Source organism: Asparagus officinalis, chromosome 9 (genome assembly GCF_001876935.1).
Source record: "Asparagus officinalis chromosome 9, Aspof.V1, whole genome shotgun sequence".
Lineage (NCBI taxonomy): Eukaryota > Viridiplantae > Streptophyta > Magnoliopsida > Asparagales > Asparagaceae > Asparagus > Asparagus officinalis.
Genome location: NC_033802.1, coordinates 60,647,776 through 60,672,568, shown reverse-complemented (window position 1 = coordinate 60,672,568; position 24,793 = coordinate 60,647,776). Strand labels below are relative to the sequence as shown.

Here is a 24,793-nt window from a genome sequence, read left to right as displayed (position 1 = left end):
AAGGGGGGGGGGAGCCATATTGGAGCCTTCCAACCGTCCAGGTCCAGTAGTGGGTTGTTATTGATGAATTATTTGTAAGACAATCTCCAATAGGGGACAATTCAAATTCACTTTATCCTCTTCCACATAACCTGCCACATCATCAAATGTCTCCACTATCACATACACTCCACAATAAAGGATAATTTAGGAAATAATTCACTTTTCTATCTCTCCTCATCACTCCCCATCATATATTTTATTATATTATATTTTTTTCATATGTGATATATGTATTATAATTAATATAATAATAATAATAATAATATAATTTTTTATTTTTTAATTTATAATTATTTAATTTTGATATTTATCAAATATTATTACAATATTAAAAACAAGACAAGATTTTATTGATGTAGATAAATCAGCAGTACAATTTATTAAAAACACACAAAACAAACTAAAATTTGACAAAATTAAAATCGAAAGTTGAAAATTAAATTGCGGTTGCTCCAAACTTTTGCCAAATGTGCTCGACAAGATCCTCCTTCAATTGAAGATGTTTGGCCCTATCTCGGAGTTCAGATCTAGTATGAATATCTGATTCGGACCTACCTTGAACATGCACTTCAAACTGAGGTAACGTTTGTGTTTGGTAATCAAATGATGAGCTCGAGCTAGCAATGCTTGATGGTTCAAAGTCAACGTTCTCCCAGTTTCGACTATAAGTATCTCGTTCATCCTCCACTATCATATTGTGTAAAATAATACACGCTCTCATAATTTTTGATAAGACATTCAAATCCCACATTCTAGCTGGTTGACGAATTATAGCAAAACGTGCTTGGAGAACCCCAAATGCACGTTCCACATCCTTCCTACAAGATTCTTGTTGTTTTACAAACAATTTCGCTTTTTCGCCTTGGGGATATTGAAGTGATTGGACAAAGACAGGCCATTTGGGATATATTCCGTCAGCAAGATAGTATGCCAAATTGTATTGATGACCATTCACAGTGAAGTTCACATGCGGAGCTTCACCTGCCTCAATGTCATCAAAGACATGTGACCTTTCAAGCACATTTATATCATTCAATGTACCTGGCAATCCAAAAAAGGCATGCCATATCCACAAGTCATAAGAAGCAACTGCTTCGAGTATTACTGTTGTTGTGCCTTTATGTCCACTGGTAAATTGACTTTGCCAAGCCTTAGGACAATTTTTCCATTGCCAATGCATGCAATCAATACTTCCAATCATCCCCGGAAAACCGCGTTCTTCGCCTACTTTTAGTAGTCGTTGGAGGTCTTCCTCATTCGGCCTTCTCAAATAGTCATTCTCAAATATGACCACAATACCTTCACAAAACTTGCCGACACACTCTACTTCAGTGGTTTCTCCAATCTTTACGTATTCGTCACAAGCATCAGCTGCAACACCATATGCTAACATGCGTATAGCAGCAATACACTTTTGAATTGGCGATAAACCACGCTTTCCAGCACTATTTCTCCTCTGAGTGAAATACGTGTCATAATTTGAGAGAGAATCTACAATTCGTAGAAATAGTGGTCGTTGCATTCGGTATCTCCGACGAAATTGGTGGTCGGTGTATGTGGGAGATTCGACAAAGTAGTCTTTCATCAGCCTTTGATGGGCAGCTTCATGGTTTCTCTTTATGTATGTCCTCTTATGGGATCGATTACTTGCAGCTTGTAACTCTTCAAGTAACTGTTGTTGGTGTTTGAGTAAAGATTCATCCAAATCCCATTGTTTTTGGAGTTCCTCTAAGTTAAACTCGTATGGGGGTGGATTCATCTAAGTAATAATTGTGTAGATGAAATTGGTAATGAAGTGATGTGTAATAAGTTCAATATCCAAGTGGTATTTATATTACCCAATCTTAGATTTTCAGATATCACATGTGAAGAGATAAGGTTTGGACTGTAGTGTGCAGAGATCACATGTGAAGCAACATTGATTTTGAGATGTTAAAGAGATAAGGTTTGGACTGTAGTGTGCAGAGATCACATGTGAAGCAACATTTATTTTGAGATGTTCAAGAGATAAGGTTTGGATTGTAGTGTGCAGAGATCACATGTGAAGCAACATTGATTTTGAGATGTTCAAGAGATAAGGTTTGGACTGTAGTGTGCAGAGATCACATGTGAAGTAAAAATTCTTTTGATATGTTCAAGTCTTCAAGAGATAAGGTTTGGACTGTAGTGTGCAGAGATCACATGTGAAGCAACATTTATTTTAAGATGTTCAAGAGATAAGGTTTGGATTGTAGTGTGCAGAGATCACATGTGAAGCAACATTGATTTTGAGATGTTCAAGAGATAAGGTTTGGACTGTAGTGTGCAGAGATCACATGTGAAGTAACATTGCTTTTGATATGTTCAAGAGATAAGGTTTGGACTGTAGTGTGCAGAGATTACATGTGAAGCAATATTTATTTTGAGATGTTCAAGAGATAAGGTTTGGATTGTAGTGTGCAGAGATCACATGTGAAGCAACATTGCTTTTGATATGTTCAAGAGATAAGGTTTGTTTGTAGTGTGCAGAGATCATATGTTTGGACTTTTACGTACAACATAATTGAGCTTTGCTTTTCAAATTTCAAATGACTTACATACAAAGGAATTGTTTGCAGGAACCAAGATGCATTTTATTGAACAATACACTCAGACATCACATTCTAACAATACACTCAGACATCATACTCAGACAATACACTCTTAACATCATACTAAACAACACACATTACATTTATTCTTGGAATTGTAAAAGATGAACTCTCAAACAGATAAACTTAAAGGCCAAACAATTCGATCTGTAGCATGTTAAGCAGTTTATACTCATACTCGTCCAATGCAGTTCTTTGATTTATCTGATTAAGGTCCATCCACATTTTCATTTTTTCAGCACGTGCTGCCTCCTTTTGAGCACATGCTGCCTCCTTTTGAGCTGTTGCAACTTCTTGCATCATCTTCATCTGTTGTTCCTTCATTTCTTTTAGCTCCTGGCGTTCAGACTCTATCTTAGAGTATTCCTCCTCAATAACAAGTTTCGATCTTCTAGAGGAGCCCTTAGCTTTTTTCTTTGTCGTGTCTCTACCTTCTGGGCGTACAAAAGAAGGAACTGATGAGCATGAGATATCACCTTCCCCGCTACTCTTCCTTTTACTTCCACTACTTTGAGATGCACCAGATCCAACCATATATTTTGGTTCATTACGAACCAATTTCCATTCTTCAAGCAAAACAAAGTTTTTTTTAGTTTCTTCAACAAACAAATCTTGAGCTCTTGCTATGTAGTTGTCGTCTGACCAACCGCTACGCCTCTCTGCTAATGCTTTTCTGTATACACCAACCCACTTATCAATTTTTTTTGTTGAGATCACTGTAATGGCTTTTACATTGTTGTTGACTCCTATGAGGGCCAGTTGTTGAATGCTCATTCAAGTAAGCAACAGTTTTACCTCAAAAAGTGTCACCCTTTTGGCCACTACCCAATTCACTATCATTACTGAAGTGAAAATAACTAGTTAAAAGTAGTTTGTTTTGCTCGACACTCCAAACCGAATAACTAGATTTAGAAGTATTTTTCTGTGTTTGGGGCAAAAAACTATGTGGTGTGTCATCACCAGCACTTCCAAGAGATATTTGAGTGGAAAACTCGGGTACATCTGTTGATCCACTGCTAAAATGAGGAGTAACTTGCTCGGTGTTTTGATTATTGATATTGGAGAAACCACCATAATTACTTCCACCAGTTTGTTGCCCATATTGCATATAAGGGAAATTATAAGGATATTGCATACCAAAATTAGATTGCATCATATATGGCATTTGAAAATTGGATGGCATGTTTTGAAGATTTTCAGGACGTTGATTATTGGAATTTTGAGGTTGGTTAGGAAACATATAAGTTAGGGGACGATTAAAATTTTGATTAGGGTCCATTTTGAAAGAGAGCAAAGAAGTTGGAGGAATTTTGAAAGAGAGTAAAGAAGTTGGAGGAAGAAATTTTTTTTGGAGAAAATACTCAAAAATTTTTGGTGTCCAAATGAAGCAAAGTTGGTCTCTATTTATAGATCTCGAAAAAAAAATTAATGGTGAATTTTTTTTTTAATTTGATCAATTTATTGGTAAAAAATACCATTTAAAAAGAGGGTGGAAAAGAAAAATGCATCAACCAACACGAAGCTGCCACATGTCGCGATTGCACCTCACCTCCTTTGTGTTTTCTCCCGCGGATAAATGAGCACTCTAGCAGGAAACAATTGCTTTTACAATGACACATGGCACGATTTGATTGCTTTTCACTACAATAATTCTAGATTTATTGAATAATTCCCTCCAAAAACCACATCACTTCACCTTTACAATTATTCTTTGCTGGAGCAAATAATTCACCCAATTATACACTATTGGAGATGGTCTAAGACAATGCGGACAGCTTTTTCAGAATATAAGAGCTGTAAATGGAAATGTGAACGTTTCCACGGTTTATAATGTCCATCATGATTTGCATTTAGATATTTGGTAATGTTTTTTTTTATTTCGCATGCACCTTAGCATGTCCGTACAAAGCTGACCGTTCTGAGATATGCCACCGTTTTGTGTCAGATTGGATGTTATACGACAAATTTGGGGGTCATATAATTTGGTATGAAATGGCATTTTCAAAAGTTTTTAGTGTTATCTCAAACAGGCTGACCTGTTTTTCTTATTCATTCATTTATTTATTTTTCTGTTGGTTTGTTGGGGGCGGGGGGTTATGTGGAACTTACCCTTTATGTTTTCCAGAAAAATCTTTTATTGTTCAGTATATGATTATGTTTTGCGTTGAACATGTTTTGAATAAATCATAATCATTCTACATCTAAATGAAGAAGAAATTTTCAAAATGGCCTCAACGGAATTTTTTTAAAGAAATTGACCCCATTCACTTTTAATTATAGAAGTCGACCTACTTAGAGTTAATTACGATACTAATTAGTCGGGGTTACCAACCCCCGACTAATTAGTAGCATAATTAGCACCCGTAAACCTTCCCCGCTCCTTGACCCCGTTTGTAATTAAGCTACTAATTAGTCGAGGTTGGCAACCCCAACTAATTAGTACCGCAATTAACTCAAAGTTGATCGATTTCTATAATTAAAAGTGAATAATGTCTATTTCTTTAAAAAATTTTTCTGTTGAGACGATTTTGAAAATTTCTTCTACAAATGAATGGTTGAGTCGGGAAATGATCTTTTATCAATTATCTCCTTATGGATAGATATTGGGGGATCTGTTTCTTTAATATGATAATAAGTATGTCTCTAGACATGGAGGTGGTCTCTTCATCTGCAAACAGGAAAATAGTCTTCTTTTGTTAAATAAGTTTATTGGGGACATGCGAACGCAGAAAATTTTCTTAGTATCATTACATATTAATTAACTATTAATATAATAGTTTATTGTGTACAGAAAATAGTCTTATTTTGCTAAATTGAGACTTTTCTTAGTATCATTAAGTATTAATTAACTATTAATATAATAGTTTATTGTGTACAAAATTTCTAAGTAAAACAAATTTTAATATTCATCACAACTTTCTTTATCCAATAGAATGAACAAAGATTTTTCTATTAGGAAAAGAAAATTTTCCTGAGTTGGCTAAAAAAACTCAATAAAACTTCAAACTCATTATTTTTACCTTTTTATTGAGTAAATTTTGATTAGAGTATCTTCAATCGAAAAAATTTGGTAATTGTTTAGAATAAAAGGCTATCCGTCTTAGTGAGACTGTGCTTGACTGGTTGGTCCCTTATTCTTAAGGGGGGTTTTCTTGTTCTTCCTAGAAACCATCTTTAAAATAGGGTAATTATACGAAAATCACCTTTTATTTTTAAGTTATACCTAAACCGCCTTTTAATTTGATTTTTGTTGGTCAGCCACCTCCCAATTAAATTCTTTAATTAAAACCCAAAATTGCCCTTAAAAACTCGCATTCAATGTACATGACTCAAATTTTTTAGTGTTTAAAGTCTTTGGGATACGACTCACGTACCTTAAACTTAATTTAAAGCTTATTTTGGGTTTTTTTGAAGTGAAAATTTAACTAGAAGATTGTTGATTGCAATAAAAACCGGCTTTAAATGTGGTTTATGTATAAATTAAAAATAAAAAGTGGTTTTCATATAATTACCCCATTGATATTTTATCCTCTTGAGCAATTTTTGAAAAGGTAGCTGTTTAAGTTTTCTATTTGTAGTTGTGAGTTGCACATACTATCTCCCTGTTCTGTTTTATATTATTTTCCACCTTTTATTTCGTGTTATTTGATTGTTTTATTTTTTTGCAAAGGGATAAATTAGATCAATAGGAAAATTACTTTTGATCAAAAGGGAACAACGAGACCCTGCGTATTGCAGCAAAGGATCGCCATAAATATGTTGGGCAACTAACTAAAGACTTCAGCCTCAACGAAGCAATAGACTTTATTTGAACAGATTCCAGCATGTTGAACCTGAGACCTCGCATAATTCAACTCTGGCTGTAATTTGCTTTTGACATTCAAACAACCATTACATGGGATCTCTCACATATACAACGTTCTTATAGTATGTAGAGATCTTGAGCTTATTTATAATAAGTTTTGCAAGATTAAAGTACAAAGGAACACACAGCACGTAAACTGCCTAAGAGGAGGAATTCTTAGGATTGTCGCAACAGCTGGGCAGCAGTTCTTCCCATTATCCACTCCAAGTCGGAGGGCGATAAGGATATCTCGTCGGCGATTAGAGAGACAGCTTCCTTCGCCTTTGTATAGCCACACTCCGCAACGATAAAAGGGAAGTCACTGCAGAAGAATAACGTCGATGGAGGTGAATTTTTCTGATTATTATTTCATATTTGTGTGTTTTTTTAATGTTAAGAGTAGGGATCTTTGCGAAGGCTCTCCTGGTATTATGAAGGTGTAGCTACTTATCATATCAATATTCTATTGTGCTAATTTCACATAGACCCCCCTGTAGCATCGCTGGTTTGAATTTTACTAACCCTGGAGTTTCATTGTGCAGATAGGCTTCCCGGATTAATTGTTTGGACCCTTTTACTTCAGACTCATTAATCTCACCCAGGCAATATCTGATTTCACTAAGGGTAAAAAAGTCAAAAAATAATAATAATAATCCAGCTGGCCTATCTGGAACAATGGAACTACAGCGGTAGTAAATTCAAAACATCTACACTACAGAGGGTCTGTGCAATTAACCCTATTTTATTTGAATAGCACACATTTCTGTCTTCGTGACAATGTTTTTTTAAAAGGTTTTTAAGCTCACACAGGAACCACGGGGGGGCATCTGCAAATAACATAGCCAACTTCGATCTACAATTCTTTTTGTTAACGGTAAATCTCTCTCTATATGATTATTGTTTACTTTCATCCGTTGCATTATAGAGAGGTTCATGTATCATTTTAGCCTCTTTTAGCTCTTGCATTTCCTTCATTTTTTTCCCTCGTCAATTTTCACTATTACCATCAATCTCTCGCGACTTCAGTACTTTTCCTATGCTCATATTAGGAAGTAGACGAAAAGACTTACCTGCCCCACATTACTCGGTTAGCCCCGAAGCTGGAAATCACTTGGGAAAGAAGTTCACCTGTATCCTCATAAGGATATGGCTTCCTTGACAAACGAAAAAGAGCACTAAATTTCACATAAACCTGCCCAATCAAAATAGAAACGTTCAGACCGACTGAAAATATATAGTGCACAATTTCGCCCATTTTCTGTTTTCTACCCTGTAGGCTGAGGGTACATATATTTTGAACTCTTCACGTTCAGATAATTGTTTAATGTCTGTTTTAGTGAAAATAAACAAGGATCTTCATGCGATCATATATAGATTAAAATGCTCATTAATCTCAGGTAAATTACAGAAGATTCCCCTAAGATCCACGTGAATTAAAAAAAAAAAAAAATTCAAAGGTGACAATTTGACCTCCTCAGCTTTAATTTCTACAAAATTAACTTAAAGGCAAAAAACTATGATCATATAATATTACAATTGTATACACTAGTAATTAACATATATATGATTATTGTATTTAAGTCAATGAGAACATCCAAAGAAGTGGTGATTATTTCACAAGAAACTGAAAAATAGGAAGGCGAAGGGGGTAAAGTGTCAATTTTAAAACCTCAGCCGATATTCCGCCATTCCTACAAACTGTACGTTTTTAAAAAAAAATATTTATTTGGTGAGGTACCCTTAATCGACTAACTAATTAATTAGTTCTATATGATCTAAAGTATCACCTGTGGGAATCTAGACAGCTTCAGCAGCTCAGAAAAAGTCTTATTTTCCTCCTCATTTCTGTGTGCGAAAAGTATATCAGAATTCGATGAGATAGTTAAAACCAATAATCTTTAAAAATATGTGCACATTGTGAAAATGAACTCACGTGGGTGGTTTACAGAAAGCCATGTGATCAAGCAAAACAACAGTTGACGGGAATTCAGAGCATAGCTCCTCAATCTCTGAAATGTGTAAACTAAGGCCCTGCAAAGAACATTCAATGCATGATAACTGAATCTTTCTTCAAGGTTATGAGTCAGAAGTAACTCAGTCATACAAGCCAGATATAATGTAGTTAAGATGTGAGTGAGCAACAGATTAGATGCTCGATAATTTTCTAAGTTCACCACCAAATATCTACCTAAACAGTTAAGCATGTAACTCTATAATGTGCACTCATATGATTACCTCAAAGCGGCTTTTGTCCTAAATTTTAGGAAAGACATTCTTATTTATCAATGTTCTTGTCCTTAGAATAAACATGCAACTTCATGAACACCAACACCACTGTAATGAAAAGTTGTATAACAAACGGAATACCTTCATACACATAAATCCCACTGGCACTTTGAGTGCTCCTGCTTTACTGAACATTGCTTTCCCAATTTTGTTTGTCATCTACATAGAAAGCAGATTTTTAGGAGTTGATTGTCATAATAAAGCAAAACACAGGAGACATTTTTCATGTATATGAAACATTTTGGAGTACCTTTTGACCAGAAGGCCACAAGTATGGGTTAAACCGAACAGCTCGATAGCCATCCTGTCAGAGAAAAAACAGGAATTTCAGTAAAATGTGCTGATTGTAGTTATTATAACATGAATAGGTGCAATTAATCACCTTGAGGACAAGATCTTCAAGCTGCTTAATTCCACTTCCATCTTCTGAAGGATTTGCAAGGCAACAACCAATGAATTTGGATGGATACCTTTTCAAAACACTGCGATATATAAAAGGAATATAGTGAGATAGATGCAGATATGCAGACAAATAAGAGAAGAAGGGAAAATATAAACTGCAGCGTTAACTAAGCAATATCAAGCCTGGGGCTTGCCATATACAAAATTAAACATTAAAGAGTGATCAGAGTCTTTGTGAAAGTAAGGAACAGACCTCGTGACCAAAGAATGATCATACATATGATTAATGGGTTGCACTATCAGAGCTCCATCAACTCCCGCTTCCTCCATACACTGAAACATTGAGGGGACAAAAAAGAGTCAGAAAGTATAAACTTGTAACGTGTATCAGGTGAAACTGAGTAAGTTTATGCTTTGGGTTTTTTCTTTAGGTAAAGGGGACAGAATTGAACAAAATATTACCAATTGGAAACATGAGCAGTCTAGAGAAAGTTAGGTCTCATAGCAGGCAGAGCGAGATTGATGTTTTGCTTTCTACATTGTATGGTGTGCATTGCTTGTTCCTCGGCAATAGTTACATAATAGTTGTGAACTAAGTTACCTCAAGTAATGGTCTTTTGGAGTGTTTGTTGTTACAGCTTTTGTTTTATGTATGTGGGGAAGAGGGTGATATGTAAGATTCATTTTGATCACATCCTTGGAGTTGGGGATACTGGCTGTATATGTACAACCTATGTTGCATAGATACAGGTACGGGAGCAGATACGAACATGGGTACATAAAACGGAAATTTTGTTAGATGTAGGATAGGGGTACACAACAAATTTATAAGAATGTTATAGGAACTTTAATTCTCATAACATGTGAATGAAAAGATAAAACTGAGCTTATGTAATTTATTAATTTCCACATATATAGAATTGTAGCTTATGAATTAGAAAAGCGCTTAATTTTTAACAAGATACCCAAACAACCCCTTAAAATCATTCTTTGAACAGGATATTGACTCAAACAAACCTGCTCATGTGCAAAGAGTTTTAGAAAGTGGGATGTGAAATGTGGGATATATGTGAAGTGTATGATGAGTATTTTAAATTAAATCACATATTACATAATTGAATACACACCTGAATAAGTGCATGGATATATCCAAGGAGCGTCCAAGTGTCGCAGTGAGTATGGATACGGGTACGTGTCGAGTATGAGTACAACATGAGGTAGAAATACCCACGTAACATTGTACAACCAATCTTTTTTTTAATACAATGTGACCTCATTCTTTCTTCTTAAAAACTTCAATTCGTGATTACCTTCTTTATTAAATAACTAACCTAAATGCTTTTTTTGTTTTGTTTATAAGGATGGGGTTCAAATCAAACCCCAGCCATCACAAAACTTCATTATAGCTCATGGTTGGTTTACACGTGGTATAGTACACATCCCCAACACCAAATAGGTGCATACACCACCAAAATGAGTTAATAAAGAGGGATACATGATTTTGCTTCTCCATTTTATGTTTTTTTTTTTTTTTTTTGCTGTTAGATATCTTTTGTGAAGTGAAAGCAACCTTTCTTGATTTTTATGTTTTTGAAGATTTAACTTCTTTAATTGGGGGTTTTAGCAGTTGAGTTTCTGTAGCTTGCAAAATTGTTAATAATTGAAAGTAATACAATGAAAGAAGCATAATGTTATTAGGGTTTAGGGGAAATGTCATACTTCTTTTGTTTTTGTTTTGGACTAATGTTTTGTGGATGAGAAAAATAATAACCTTTGATAATACTTTTTGCTTTTTCATAGGTGGGTGATTCTATACCCTAATTCACAAATAAAAAATAAAAAAAAATAAAAAAATGAATAAATAATAAAAAATAAAAATAAATATAAATATATACTAATAATATTATCTGATGCATTGAATTCCCTTATATAACATGTTGCTCACAAGTATGACATAAAATTACAATACAATTTTTAAACAAATTATGTTCATCTATTGCTAATGAAAATACATAGCAACACTAATCATTCTTAGAAACCTATTAAAAACATGCCTTAAAATATTTCTTCCTAAATAAATTGATATCCATAATTACAAAAATGGATATGAGATTCCTGAGATGGAAGTACAGGTCTTCAAAACATATTTAAAAACTGATATCACTCAATTTTAGCTAGGAACAATTTTTGGCTTGATAAAGTAAAAATATACAACAAAATTAACAACACAAGACCAATCCTAATCAGATGCGCAAAACAAAACACTAGGCCGTGCTTAGCATAAGATTAACATTAGTGTTCTTTAATAAGAAAGATAACTGGAGATACTAATATCCATCAACTATGGACTTTCCTTTGGTAACTTGTGAACTCTAGACATGTGCTTTGAGATATTTTTAACCATGTAAAATTTTTATGAGCAGTAGAGTATAGTATTGATGATAATGAACTGACGAGATGTGTTGTTTAATGTTGACACTAAAGAAGGTTAAATGAAATTAGACACGTGAGAAAAAGTGTTATAACTTATAAATTGTAAGATTAGCATATTAGAGATGAGGTTTATGGAAGAAAATATTAAAATTATTCTGGTGGATACAATATTAGTCAAACTATGATGTGCAAGTAGTTGGAGGGAAATAGAGGAATTTCCCTCCAAAAAATATAACAATATGTTACACACCCTTCCAAGCTTATGTTTAATGGAAATGGGCTACGAAAGAAAACAGATTGAAAACTTGAGAGCTAATTTGCTTAAAACGAAAACATAGGGGCCACTTGGGAGAAAGGTCAATAAGTTAGGGACCAACTAGACTTAGTTCTCTTCAATATGTATACATATGTAGCCGTGTCTCCATATCATACCTTTTACAAATTTATTGTGTCCTATATCTATTAGGACTCATATTTATGAGCCTATTTTCTAATCTAGTTTCCATGATTAACAAACAATTTATAATCTTGTTTTCTAGTATTTGTGTTTCATCAAATATGTATCAGGTTGGTTTGATTTGAGCATAACGATGATATTCTTGAGTTTGAAGAATATTGGAGTGAAGCCGTCGCAATTCAAGTCAAGATATTATAACGCTTCATCTTATCAAGATCAAGCTCAACGAAGAATTTTAGCTTTGGTATAGTAGTTTAGTTGTGTATTCTATGTGTTTATACCTATAGGCTATAGCTCAAATTCATGCACGAACACGCTTTTGAGAAAATATTATGTTTTTGGATTATTGACTTAACGCAAATAATTCACATCTTTTCTAAAGTCCATTAATCCATTTAAAAGTATTTCAAAACTTGTTTGAAGAAATTTCATCAAAATCAAGTGTTTAACAAACACGTACTTTGATCGTTTTGCAAAACAGTGAGTTTTCACAAATGAGAAATGAGATTTTAAAAATTTATTCTCTAACATGTTCATTTTCATGTGTATAAATATATTCCCAAGTTTTACTAATTTTGGAGTTGATTTATTATTTTAAATCGTTTTTAGAAAATCAAAGTTTTCAGTAAAAAACAAGTTTCTGTATATCCGCTTATCAGTCGACCGATCGGCTCCTATCAGTCGACCGACCAGTAAGATTTTCCAACATCGGATTCTACAGACGAATTAGTCGATCGACCATGACTCATCGATTGACTGATCACCTCTTGTCAGTCGACCGATATATTCCCTTCAGTGGACCGATAGTTCATTGTCTTTCCAGCTCAGCCAACGACTAGTTCATCAGTTGACCGATGAACTTAACCAGTCGACTAATGCTATCTTTTTGTTGTAACGGCTAGTTTTGATAGATTTTCTTTAAGAGGTTATAAATACCCCTTAATGCTTATTTTTTGAGCTAAGTTTTAAGGGTTTCATCAGTTTGTTTAAGCTATTTTTGGCTCCACGTTTTTAAAGAGATTAAGTATTTGTTTGTTTGTTTGCAAAAAGAGTTTACAAGAGGAGGAGATCGATTTTGGTTTTGAGCATTCATCTTCAAATTTCTATCTCTTGTTTGGAGAAGTTTCTTAAACTCAATTTCTAGATAATCTACATTTTGATCATCATATATATAAGCTAGATTTATTTGAGTTTGTTTTTATTATACTCATTATTTGCACACACACCCATTTGAGCATTAGTATTTCACATTAAGTATATTTGGGTTGTGGGAGTAATTCATTGAGTGAGCTTAAAACTCGTTCTCATCTTGTTTAGAGAATAAATATTTATTTGCACTAATTGTGAAAACACGTTGTAATACACAATGATACTTAGAGGAGTGGTTGGGAGAGACCGGGATCAATTCCAAGAGAAGTGACTTGGTTGTAAAAACCTAGGGAGAGGTAGTAATTCCAAGCACTTGAGGAAGGTGACACGAGTAGGTCAATACTTAAAGGAGTGTCTTGTGGGATTGACAATCGTATATATTGTAAAAGTTTTCGGTGAGCTTTAAAAACCGATTGTGTAGTGAATTTGTGATTAGTGAAGAATCTCCTCGAGGTGAGGAACGCAGACGTAGATCGAGAGTTGACCAAACTCCGTGATCATATTGTTTGTTTGTGTTTGGTATTGACGCACTCATTCTTGTGTATATTTTCATATTGCATTTTGTCTTATAGTTTATATCGCCTATTGTTTATTATATATTCTTGCATATATCACTTGTGTATATCATATTGTTAGGATATTATATTAAAAGTTTTAATTTAGCATTGTAATCGGAGTAGATTTGCAATTAGCCTATTCATCCCCTCTAGGGTACTTTCAATTGGTATTAAAGTTTGATGCTCTTTGATTTTTGGCTTAATCACCTAGAGTCAAAGACCCTCGTTTTGCAAATTGCTAATCTAGTCTTGTGATTATCTTGCTTGCGTTTATATCATGGATATGCACGGTGCACCTAGTTTAGGTTATGATATTAATATTACTCCAAAATAAATTATTTCTCTTATTATCAATGGTGTGTTAGATTTAAACTATTTGTTAGATCTAAACATATTAATTTATAAAAAATAATTGATTATGCTTATGTGGTGCTCACTTTGGAGAAATTCAAGTGGAGCAATAATGATAAAAGAATGTTTACAATGAGCAAGTTATGGTTAGAATTTTTACTCAAAGCTTTTGATTCATCCATTTCTAACAAACTTGCTTCTTTTGATAGTGCTTATAAATTGTGAAAATTTATAGAAATACATCAAGAAAACTTGGAGGAGATTCAATGTGTTTTGGCGGATTCCACTCCAAGTGAGATTGGAGCGTCATCATGCACACGACCACTAGGCGATAACCCTAGTGAGGTATGTGAGTCCAAATCTGAAAGTGGACTTTCTATTAATAAACTCGTTTGTGCTTATAAAAGATTAATGCATGCCTATAACAAATTGCATCATAATTTTGTGACTTTAAAAAACAAGCATGTAGAGTTAAAAACCGATCATGATTAGCATCCAAATTTGATACCATTGCTAAAGAAAACGTGACACTTGAAGAAAGTAATGATAAACTAAATTTGAAAAATGTAAATTTGACCTAAAAATAGCTAGCTTATCTCATGAGAAAAATGATGATATATTAGAAGTAGTAGCCATTTGAAATGAATTTAATTCTTTTAAAAATGATCATATTTGTTCTACTTCTATTGACAATACTATAGTGCAAAATAATGAGTTGAATAATATGAAAAACCGTATGACATCTTTAGATTCAACCCTGCATATATGTATTGTTAACAATAAGAAACTTATGGATTTGTGTGCAAAGTCACGTGCTAATACTTCCAAAACACCCACACACTATGCACACATGAATAGTAAAATTTATAAATGCTCTATTTACGGTCGTAAAAGTCACATTGCTAAATTTTACTATGATGCACAAAAATTCAAAAATGTTAATATTAATGCTCCTTGTACATCTCATAAAGTTTTTTCATCACACACACATATGCACTCATTGCTCATCATAAGTATGATAGTGTATTTAAATGTTATTATTGTGGTAGATTTGATCATTTAGCCAAATTTTATTTTGATTTAAAAAGAATTTCACATTTGCAAGATAATTTAAAAAGACCATCATTGTTTGCAAATGTTCCTCGTGCACAATCTCATGGTCAACAAAAATAAATGAATTCATTTCATTGCACTTATTGTAATAGAATGGGTCATTTACATAATTATTGATATGCTCGGACACATACATTACATGCGCCCAAATGAGGTCATAACCTAAGAGCTTTGGATTTCATTGATAGGTGTCATGTCCTTAAACTCTTCGGTACCAAGATTGTTTGGGTGTCAAAACAAGTTTGATTTTTAAAGAACAAAACTTTTAGCCTTTTTTTTGCTTTTTCATGTTCTTTAGAAGATGATTTTTGTTTGGATTTTGTTTGTAAATGAATTTTTGGATAATTTTTTTTATGAAAGAAAATATTTTCATCTTGTTTAGAAGAGAATTTGATAGCTATATTCAAATTTTTAAAAATATAATTTTAAGCTTTTCAATCATTGGTTTAAGTTCAAAAAATGCACATGGCATTCTGGCCTTCATCAGTCGACTGATCACTCAAATCGGTCGACCGATGACTGGCAATCAGACGACCGATTTGAAAAATCAGTCGACTTTCCAATGCAATATTTTCTGGTTTCCTGAGTCTCTGTTATTGGATGTTTGTCTTCATACCCGACCCGATTAATACCCGTTTACACATTCTTTTATCTCATCCATTGGATTCTTGTTTGGAACAAATCCTGGCCTTTGATTGATCTATATATATGATTGTTTAAACCAAGTTGTTTGTCGTCATAAGAAAGGAGGGGATTGTTAGGACTCATGTTTATAAGCCTACTTTCTAACCTAGTTTTGATGATTAATAAATAATTTATAATCTTGTTTTTTAATATTTGTGTTTCATCAAATATGTATCAGGTTGGTTGGATTTGAGTATAACGATGATATTCTTGAGTTTGAAGAATATTGAAGTGAAGCCGTCGTAATTCAAGTCAAGATATTATAACGCTTCATCTTATTAAGATCAAGCTCAACGAAATTTTTTAGCTTTGGTATAGTAGTTTAGTTGTGTACTCTATGTGTTTATACCTATAGCTCAAATTCATGCACGAACACGCTTTTGAGAAAATATTATGTTTTTCGATTATTGACTAAACACAAATAATTCACATATTTTCTAAAGTCTATTAATCCCTTTAAAAGTATTTTAAAACTTGTTTGAAGAAATTTCATCAAAATCAAGTGTTTAACAAACACGTATTTTGACCGTTTTGCAAAACAGTGAGTTTTCACAAATGAGAAATGATATTTTAAAAATTTCTTCTCTAACATGTTCATTTTTATATGTATAAAGATTTTCCCCAAATTTTACTAATTTTGGAGTTGATTTATTATTTTAAATTGATTTTAGAAAATCAAGTTTTCAGCAAAAAACAAGTTTCTATATATCCGCTTATCAGTCGACCGACCAGTAGGATTTTCCAACGTCGAATTCTACAGACGAATCAGTTGACCGACCATGACTCATCGGTCGACCGATCACCTCCTATCAGTCGACCGATAGTTCATTGTCATTCCAGCTCAGCCAACGGCTAGTTTATCAGTCGACCGATGAACTTAACTAGTTGACTGATGCTGTCTTTTTGCTGTAATGGCTAGTTTTGACAGATTTTCTTTAAGAGGATATAAATACCCCTCAATGGTTATTTTTTGAGCTAAGTTTTTTAAGGGTTTCATCAGTTTGTTTAAGCCATTTTTGGCTCCACGTTTTTAAAGAGATTAAGTGTTTGTTTGTTTGCAAAAAGAGTTTACAAGAGGAGGAGATCGATATCGGTTTTGAGCATTCATCTTCAAATCTCTATCTCTCTTGTTTGGAGAAGTTTCCTAAACTCAATTTCTAGCTAATCTACATTTTGATCATCATATATATAAGCTAGATTTATTTGAGTTTGTTTTTATTATACTTATTGTTTGCACACACCCACTTGAGCTTTCGTATTTCACATTAAGTATATTTGGGTTGTGGGAGTAATTCATTGAGTGAGCTTAAAATTCGTTCTCATCTTGTTTAGAGAACAAATCTTTATTGACACTTGTGAAAACACGTTGTAATATACAATGACACTTAGAAAAGTGGTTGGGAGAGACCTGGGTCAATTCCAAGAGAAGTGACTTGGTTGTAAAAGTCTAGAGAGAGGTAGTAACTCCAAATACTTGAGAAAGATGACACATGTAGGCTAACACTTAGAGGTGTGTCTTGTGGGATTGACAATCGTGTATATCGTAAAAGTTTTCGGTGAGCTTTGAAAACCGATTGTGTAGTGAATTTGTGATTAGTGGAGAATCTCCTCGAGGTGAGGAGCGGAGACATAGGTCGAGGGTTGACCGAACTCCGTGATTATATTGCTTATTTGTGTTTGGCATTGGCGCACTCATTCTTGTGTATATTTTCATATCGTTTTTTGTCTTATAGTTTATATCGCCTAGTGTTTATTATATATCCTTGCATATATCACTTGTGTATATCATATTGTTAGGATATTGCATTAAAAGTTTTAATTTGGTGTCGTAATCGAAGTAGATTAGCAATTACCCTATTCAACGCCCCCTCTAGGGTACTTTCAATATTTGCACCACTCACACCCGTATCCACACCCGTACCCGGTATCATAGACTGTGAAGGAGCTAACTCTCCTATCACTCTCTAGTCAAGTCTTACCAGGTTCTAATTTGAGGTTCTTTTTTTTAAGGTCATTAAGTTAAGATCTTGTTTAGGTCCTTATTATCTTTGCTTCTAGGAATCTACAGGCCATGTGGGCCAGTTAAATAAGATAAAATCCTGCATTACAATCCTAATGAATTGGACCTTAATCCCATAGTTGTTATTCCTCAAAAAGAAATTCCCTTACCACAACTACGAGTCACTACTACGCTCTTAATGGTGTGCCCCATGTCCAAATATCCTAAATATACACAAGAAAAAGTTACGTTAGGTAATAGAGCTATGTTAAGTAAATGGAACTTTGATAGGTTAGAGAAAGAAGCAGTACATAGAGACATATAGTTTGATTATGGTAGATAGACCCCTTGAACAAAATTTTGTGACTCTTTTACCATGGTGATTTGTTTTAGATGTTAACCCTGGGTGTAGTTAGTTAGTCGATCAGGTAAAAGAGTCAAGAAAATTAATTCCTGAGGGTATATCCACCAAAATCAAATTACCGGAGTAATAAGTTTCAAATTGCAATATTAAGTGGGGTGTTATGCAATTAACCCCAGAAAGAATTCAGGAGCAAATTAATTCAAGGGGAAAAGCAGATAATCATTTGGAGGTGTGATACAGATGTAACGCATCGTGGTTTTCGTTTAGAATTTTCATCATACTCTTACTTTTCAATTGACTTGCACCTCAAACTTTTAGACCTTCCCTTTACTGCAGCAGAATCTTCAGCGGTTCTTTGTTCAGGACAAATAATGAATGGCAACCCCACACATTTCATTAACAAAGACTAGAACTACCTCTGATGTATTATTACTATTGCCTAATTCCCTGAAAAATACAGGTTGGATTAACATATGCCACTTAAATGAAAAGAAATAGTCAATTTAAGTAGCTAACTCTCTCCATATCTAAACCCAATTATAATAGGAAAATAATAAGGCAAAAACACCTACAAGGATTATCCTCATTGTGCCCATTTCAACACTACATGTCTAGTTCTAATTTGAGACCTCACATTTAGAGAGAGTAAAAGGGCACTAAAACATATCTATAATGAAAAAAAATTGCACTGGAGAGCACTAACAATGTATGCATAAATAATTTATTGAAATTAAAGAGTTGAAATTGAAGTACTTTGAGCAAGAGCTCGATATCGCCGGGGATCGACGGCTTCTGACCAGGAAAATATGGGTATTTTTCTGCAGCCTGCAACATACAAAATCAAATCAAAATGGGCAAAAATTTTTTTTTTGACAAAATAAGAAATTTCTCAATGTGGGTTTTCAAAGTAGTGACCTCTTGTGGAGAAGCCCAAACATGGAGGTGAGAATCAATGGTCTTAGATTCGGAAGGCATTTTTCTGGGTTCTCCAAGAGACGCAATTGCTTTGAATGAAGAAGAGAATGCCTTGGGAATTGGGTGGGTTTTAAGGAGAGAGAAGAGGGAGGAGGCATTGGATGTCAATGCCATCAAAGGGACCAACAAAATAGTATTTGAGGATATATTTTTGTTGACCTTCCATTTTTTAGGCGTTGATAATATTGTGCTTGGTATGAGGGCACACCTCACTCTATTTTTACTTGTGTGTATATATATACTAGTTTTTATGCGAGTGCATTGCGATTAAATATCATAATTACTTATTTTTAGTTTATTTCCTTCCTAAAATTTATTCTTCGATTTTAATTTGATTGTTTTTGCTCACTTATGTCTCTAAAATTTAATATTGTGATTAATTATCTTCTTTAATGTTTGTTTGAATAGGCTACACCCAATTTTAAGTTTCATGTTGATAATTGAATTGACATGAAATCAACATGAAGCCAATTTGAATATTCATGTTATTTGGATTAACATGAAATGAATCTTTACCTAAGGAAGTATAGTGTTGCAAAAGTAAAAAATACTTCAAAAAATAGTATTATAATAGCAAGAGGAATAATTAAAGCCAATAAGCCTAGACAATTGATTAGAAGTGGCTAAAATAGCACAAAGGAAAATATGGATTTTATTCCTAATCATTAATAGACTTTATTAAAAATCATAAACTAAATATTAATGCTAACTCTAGTATAATTTAATATTATAAAAGCATCCACAAAATAAGTATATAAAAATATATAAAATTCATGAATATCTCTTCCAAATATTCCTAATTTTACTCAAAAAATTAGGCTATTCTATAAAATATTAAGATTCATGAATATCTCTTCCAAATATTCCTAATTTTACTCAAAAAATTAGGCTATTCTATAAAATATTAAGAAAATATTATCTTTTATTCAAATATTCCTAATTTTACTCAAAAAATTAGGCTATTCTATAAAATATTAAGAAAATATTATCTTTTATTCCTTCTGTTTCGTTCTTTATTGAATCAAGATCAAACCTTCTTCACTTTTATCTTTTTCTAAGGTAATTCCAGAGTGGTGTCTTCATCATCTACATTGATTGTAATATCATGCTGGATCTGGACTTCTTGTGCTATTATCTTTCCTTAGGCTTATTCATTTTTTTATCTTTCCATCTAACTTTACAAGTAATTTGAATGAGAACAAATAGTAATTATATATATGATAATTTTTTTGTGTTTCTAATTTATTATTTAAGTTAGGATCATCTTTAATATCTTTATTGATCGTGTGTTTGTTGGCTTTGTTGCATATAGTGAAGCCATCTTAATAGTCTTTACTTTTTTTCTCAATGAAAGCAAGTTCCAAACATCTTATGGATTGAATTTATCTCTCACGTTATGTTAGCCTGTATCTACAAGTTCATCCTTGCATTCTCGCTTTTTGGGTAGCCTCCATCACATTTAAACTCTTTATTAATCGTGTTGCATTATATATTATAAAAACATCGTTGATCTTTATTGGTTATTTGAACCATACTAAAATAATTACTTGATATATTCTCATAAAAGTAATTAAAATAATGGTTAAAAATTAAGGCCTAATTAAAAACCAAACCCTTAATTTTACTAAACATAAATTCAACTCATTGTTAAGTAGGTAATTTGGGCGGTTTAGTCCTAGCCCGAAACACGTTGGGCTGGGCTTCCAAGTAAGATTTGGGCAGCTCCGAAACCCAAAATCAAAGAGCCAAGATTGGCCTGGAAAAAGCCTAGGCGCGACAGGTCGAGCTTCTAGTCTAGGTTTGGGCAGATCCCAATAAAGCCTCGCTTAATGAACCTGGACCGTGGCCATGTCTAACTTAAAGTAGTATAAGATAGAATTTAATAAGCATACATTGTATTGTATTTGTAATTTTTAAATAGGTTTGGGAAACATATACTAGGAATCCCCTCAAAATCCTTTCTCTTTGCTCGCGATTTTTGACAACCCAAAAATTTGACATGATAGACACTGTATAACTACTCACATCCGCGTAAACAAACAAAGAATATGCTCTACAGATTTTTGATTTGATAGGATTTTGTTGTGGGTTCACTTTTAGGTAAAATCCATTAGAATCCTTGTAGAATCAAAGTAAACAAACAGCCCCTTAGGAAATAAACTATTTTACTTATTAGAAAATTCTGTAATCAAAACTAATGTGATTACAGTTTGTAGTTGTTTTAAGGGTAAATTTATAAAAAAAACCCATAAGTTTGGGCATTTCTCTAATAACCCTCATCAACTTTAAAATTTCACAAAAGCCTCCTTCAGTTTTGGGATTCTAAGTAAACTCACTTCAAGTTTCAACGTTTAAAAAAAATCTTAAAAATATGAACCACAATTTGTCCTAAAAAATAACCCTCATCTATAAAATATCTAACTATAGAACCAAATATTTTACTCAAAGAGAAAGGCTATTGTGAATATGTTAAAAAAAATTTTGGTTAATTAACATAAATACGTAGGAGTTTTTTTTAACAAAATTTAGCTAGTGAGAGTCAATGGATGCCTTTTAGTGTTGAGATTGTTTGTTAAAAATTTTAAAAGATTCCAACATTATTATATTTATGTTTCAATGAGAATTAAAGTTAATCTCACAAATTTTTTTTTTCAAATTTATTAAATGATGTTAGAAACATCTGATGTGAATAATTGTTTTTAAATTCTCATGTTTTTCTATAAATCTTCGATTTTGAGGGTTTTTAATTATTTTTTAAAACTTTAGGTTGCTTTATGCAAGTTACAAACTTATTTATAGGCTAGTGTATTATTATTGAGGGTTTTAAATTCTCATGTTTTTTGTGAATTTTTAATATTTAAAGTGTTGTTTACAATTTTTAAAAATTTTAGGATGCTTTATGCAAATTACAAACTACTTATGAGTCTTTTCTGATCAAATTGATTTATACTGCTAATTAAAGCATTCAGTTCCTAGCATAATTCTCATTGCAGAGGCTACATTAGACTTTTTAGGAGCCAACACTTGTTTGCTTATACTTTATGAGGTGTGTAGTTTTAAGCTTAACAATTCCGTAAAGAATTTCCTACTGTCATTTTGACACATTAATTGAGTTAAGAAGTGGATGCAAGTAGTAAATATGAAAAGCATTGATGAAGGAAAAGAAGAAAAGAAATTTTGTCCTTGTTCATAAGTATTGATGTCCTTGTATTTATTACTTTAAAACCATAGAATGTTGGATTGATTGAAATTGTTAAACAAAACAAATCGTCATAGCAAATAAATTATTAAAGTCATAATCTTGATTCGAATAGAGGGTGCACAAATAGCAATCAATCACTAATAAAAGAAAAAGAAAAATTTATTAATCTTTGAAGAACCTTTCTATTTACAGTGGAGAATAATTATAAGCAATGAAGATGACAACAACAACAAGAAAAAGAAAATAGAAATTTTATAAAAAATTTAAAAAGAAAAATAATGTAAGACAATAAAAAGACATACTTGTTGAAGAAGACTAAAGTACTATAGAAATTGTATAGTTCTTGATTTATACATATATGTAAGCATGAGATGTTACATGCATGTGAGAGGATAATAATTATAAATAGTTCTTAATTTATACATATATGTAAGCATGTGATGTTACATGTGAGAGGATAATAATTATAAATAGAGTTCTATTTAGATAAAAATTATGTAATTTTCTTGATGTTTGAAATATTGTTTCTTTTAATAATTCATTTGAAACTATTTAGATAAAAATTATGTAATTTTCTTGATGTTTGAAATATTGTTTCTTTTAATAATTCATTTGAAAATCAAAACCTATGTGTGAAAAAATTTTCTTGATGTTTGAAATATTGTTTCTTTTAATAATTCATTTGAAAATCAAAACCTATGTGTGAAAATTTCATAATACCTGTGCATGATTAATAAAACCACCGTACGCAAACTACTCTTACCAATTTCAAAGTTGGTCATTTGAAATTAATAATATTTGATGATAGGATAATTAAGATTATTTAATTTGTTGATGTGAGCAATTATATACATACATGTTGAAGAAGACATTAACAAAAGAGAATAATCAAATACACAATATTACTAAAGAATAATCATAAAGATAAAAAGGAGCATACATGTTGAAAGAGACGAAGTTACTATGAAAATTATGTAATTTCTTGGTTTATATATTGGCATGAGATGTTGCATGTGATAGGTTAACAATTACAATTAGAGTTCTCTTTGTGTAAAGAATGCAAATTGTATAATATTTTATTATAATAACTATTAAAATAATTCTTATCAACAATTTCATATGCGAAAGCCTATGCCTCATACGAATTAGGATTAGGGTATTTAGTTCAAACTGAATAATTATGATAGCCTTTTAGTAGTTCATTTAAACTTTATTCATTTAAACTTGAAGTTTTTGTCTTAGTTCAAACTTTAAAGAAAGAGAGGAGGCGTAATTAGGATAGATATTTAATTCAATTGTTAAAGAAAGAGAGGAGGCAGAATGTGTACGAATTAGGATTAGGATATTTAGTTCAATCTGAATAATTAGAATAGACTTTTAGTAGTTTATTTAAATTTTATTAAAAGTATCAGTAAAGTAAGTAGTCCTTAGTCGTATTGAAGATTATCTCGCTTCTACAAATTAAATATCATTATCAAGTAAAAAATTAGGTATCAAAGCTGTGTCAACTGTGAGTCACGATTCAAGTGTACGAGCGATTTATTTTCTTTTTACATAATTAAATACAATTTAAAAATTATAATTTGATTAGGATTAGGATAGTTCAAACTTTAAAGTTATTTGATTAGGATTAGAATAAATCATTACATACAATTTAAAAATTAGAATTTGATTAGTATTAGGATAGTTCAAACTTTATAAGGGTATTTTTGTCTACCGAAAGATTTTTCCAAACTCTTGCTTTTAAAGAGAGTATGATATTTAAAATTTATTTAAAGTGTCAGTAAGGTAAGTATTCCTTAGTCATATTGAAGATTATCTCGAATCTACAAATTAAATATCATTATCAAGTAAAAAATTAGATATCAAAGTTGTGTCAACTGTGAGCTACGATTCAAGTGTGCAAGCTATTTATTTTTTTATAATTAAATACAATTTAAAAATTAGAATTTGATTAGGAATATAATAGTTCAAACTTTAAAGTTATTTGATTAGGATTAGAATAAATCGTTAAATACAATTTAAAAATTAGAATTTGATTAGTATCAGGATAATTCAAACTTTATAATGGTATTTTTGTCTACCGAAAGATTTTTCCGAACTCGTGCTTTTAAAGTGAGTATGACACACACACACACACACACACACACACACACACTCAATATTCAATTTTAAGAGAAATTTACCCAAGACACACACTCTCTCTCTTACTTTAACATGGTATCAGAGCTTGGTTTAGAGTTTCCCAAATAATAAAATTTTCTAAATAAATAAAATTTTACCTTCTAAGTCGCCGATCTCAGTC

At 32.3% G+C, this 24,793-nt stretch overlaps 3 protein-coding genes across 3 annotated transcripts; all 3 read right to left on the bottom strand.

Annotated features, from left to right (window-relative positions):
* Window positions 473–1,801, bottom strand: LOC109823504 (putative nuclease HARBI1). Its single transcript, XM_020389782.1, has one exon. It carries the CDS (start codon window positions 1,799–1,801, stop codon window positions 479–481), a length of 1,323 nt encoding a protein of 440 aa, XP_020245371.1. The 3' UTR covers window positions 473–478.
* LOC109823503 lies at window positions 2,799–3,446 on the bottom strand. The gene has a single exon (XM_020389781.1). The coding sequence runs from the start codon at window positions 3,444–3,446 to the stop codon at window positions 2,799–2,801; it is 648 nt and encodes a 215-aa protein (XP_020245370.1).
* Window positions 6,514–19,458, bottom strand: LOC109824617 (4-sulfomuconolactone hydrolase). Its single transcript, XM_020391246.1, has 10 exons — window positions 19,227–19,458; window positions 19,065–19,136; window positions 9,458–9,537; window positions 9,185–9,284; window positions 9,053–9,106; window positions 8,884–8,961; window positions 8,450–8,547; window positions 8,304–8,361; window positions 7,587–7,708; window positions 6,514–6,838 (listed from the first exon to the last, which is right to left on the bottom strand). Exons 1-10 carry the CDS (start codon window positions 19,398–19,400, stop codon window positions 6,694–6,696), a joined length of 981 nt encoding a protein of 326 aa, XP_020246835.1. The 5' UTR covers window positions 19,401–19,458; the 3' UTR covers window positions 6,514–6,693.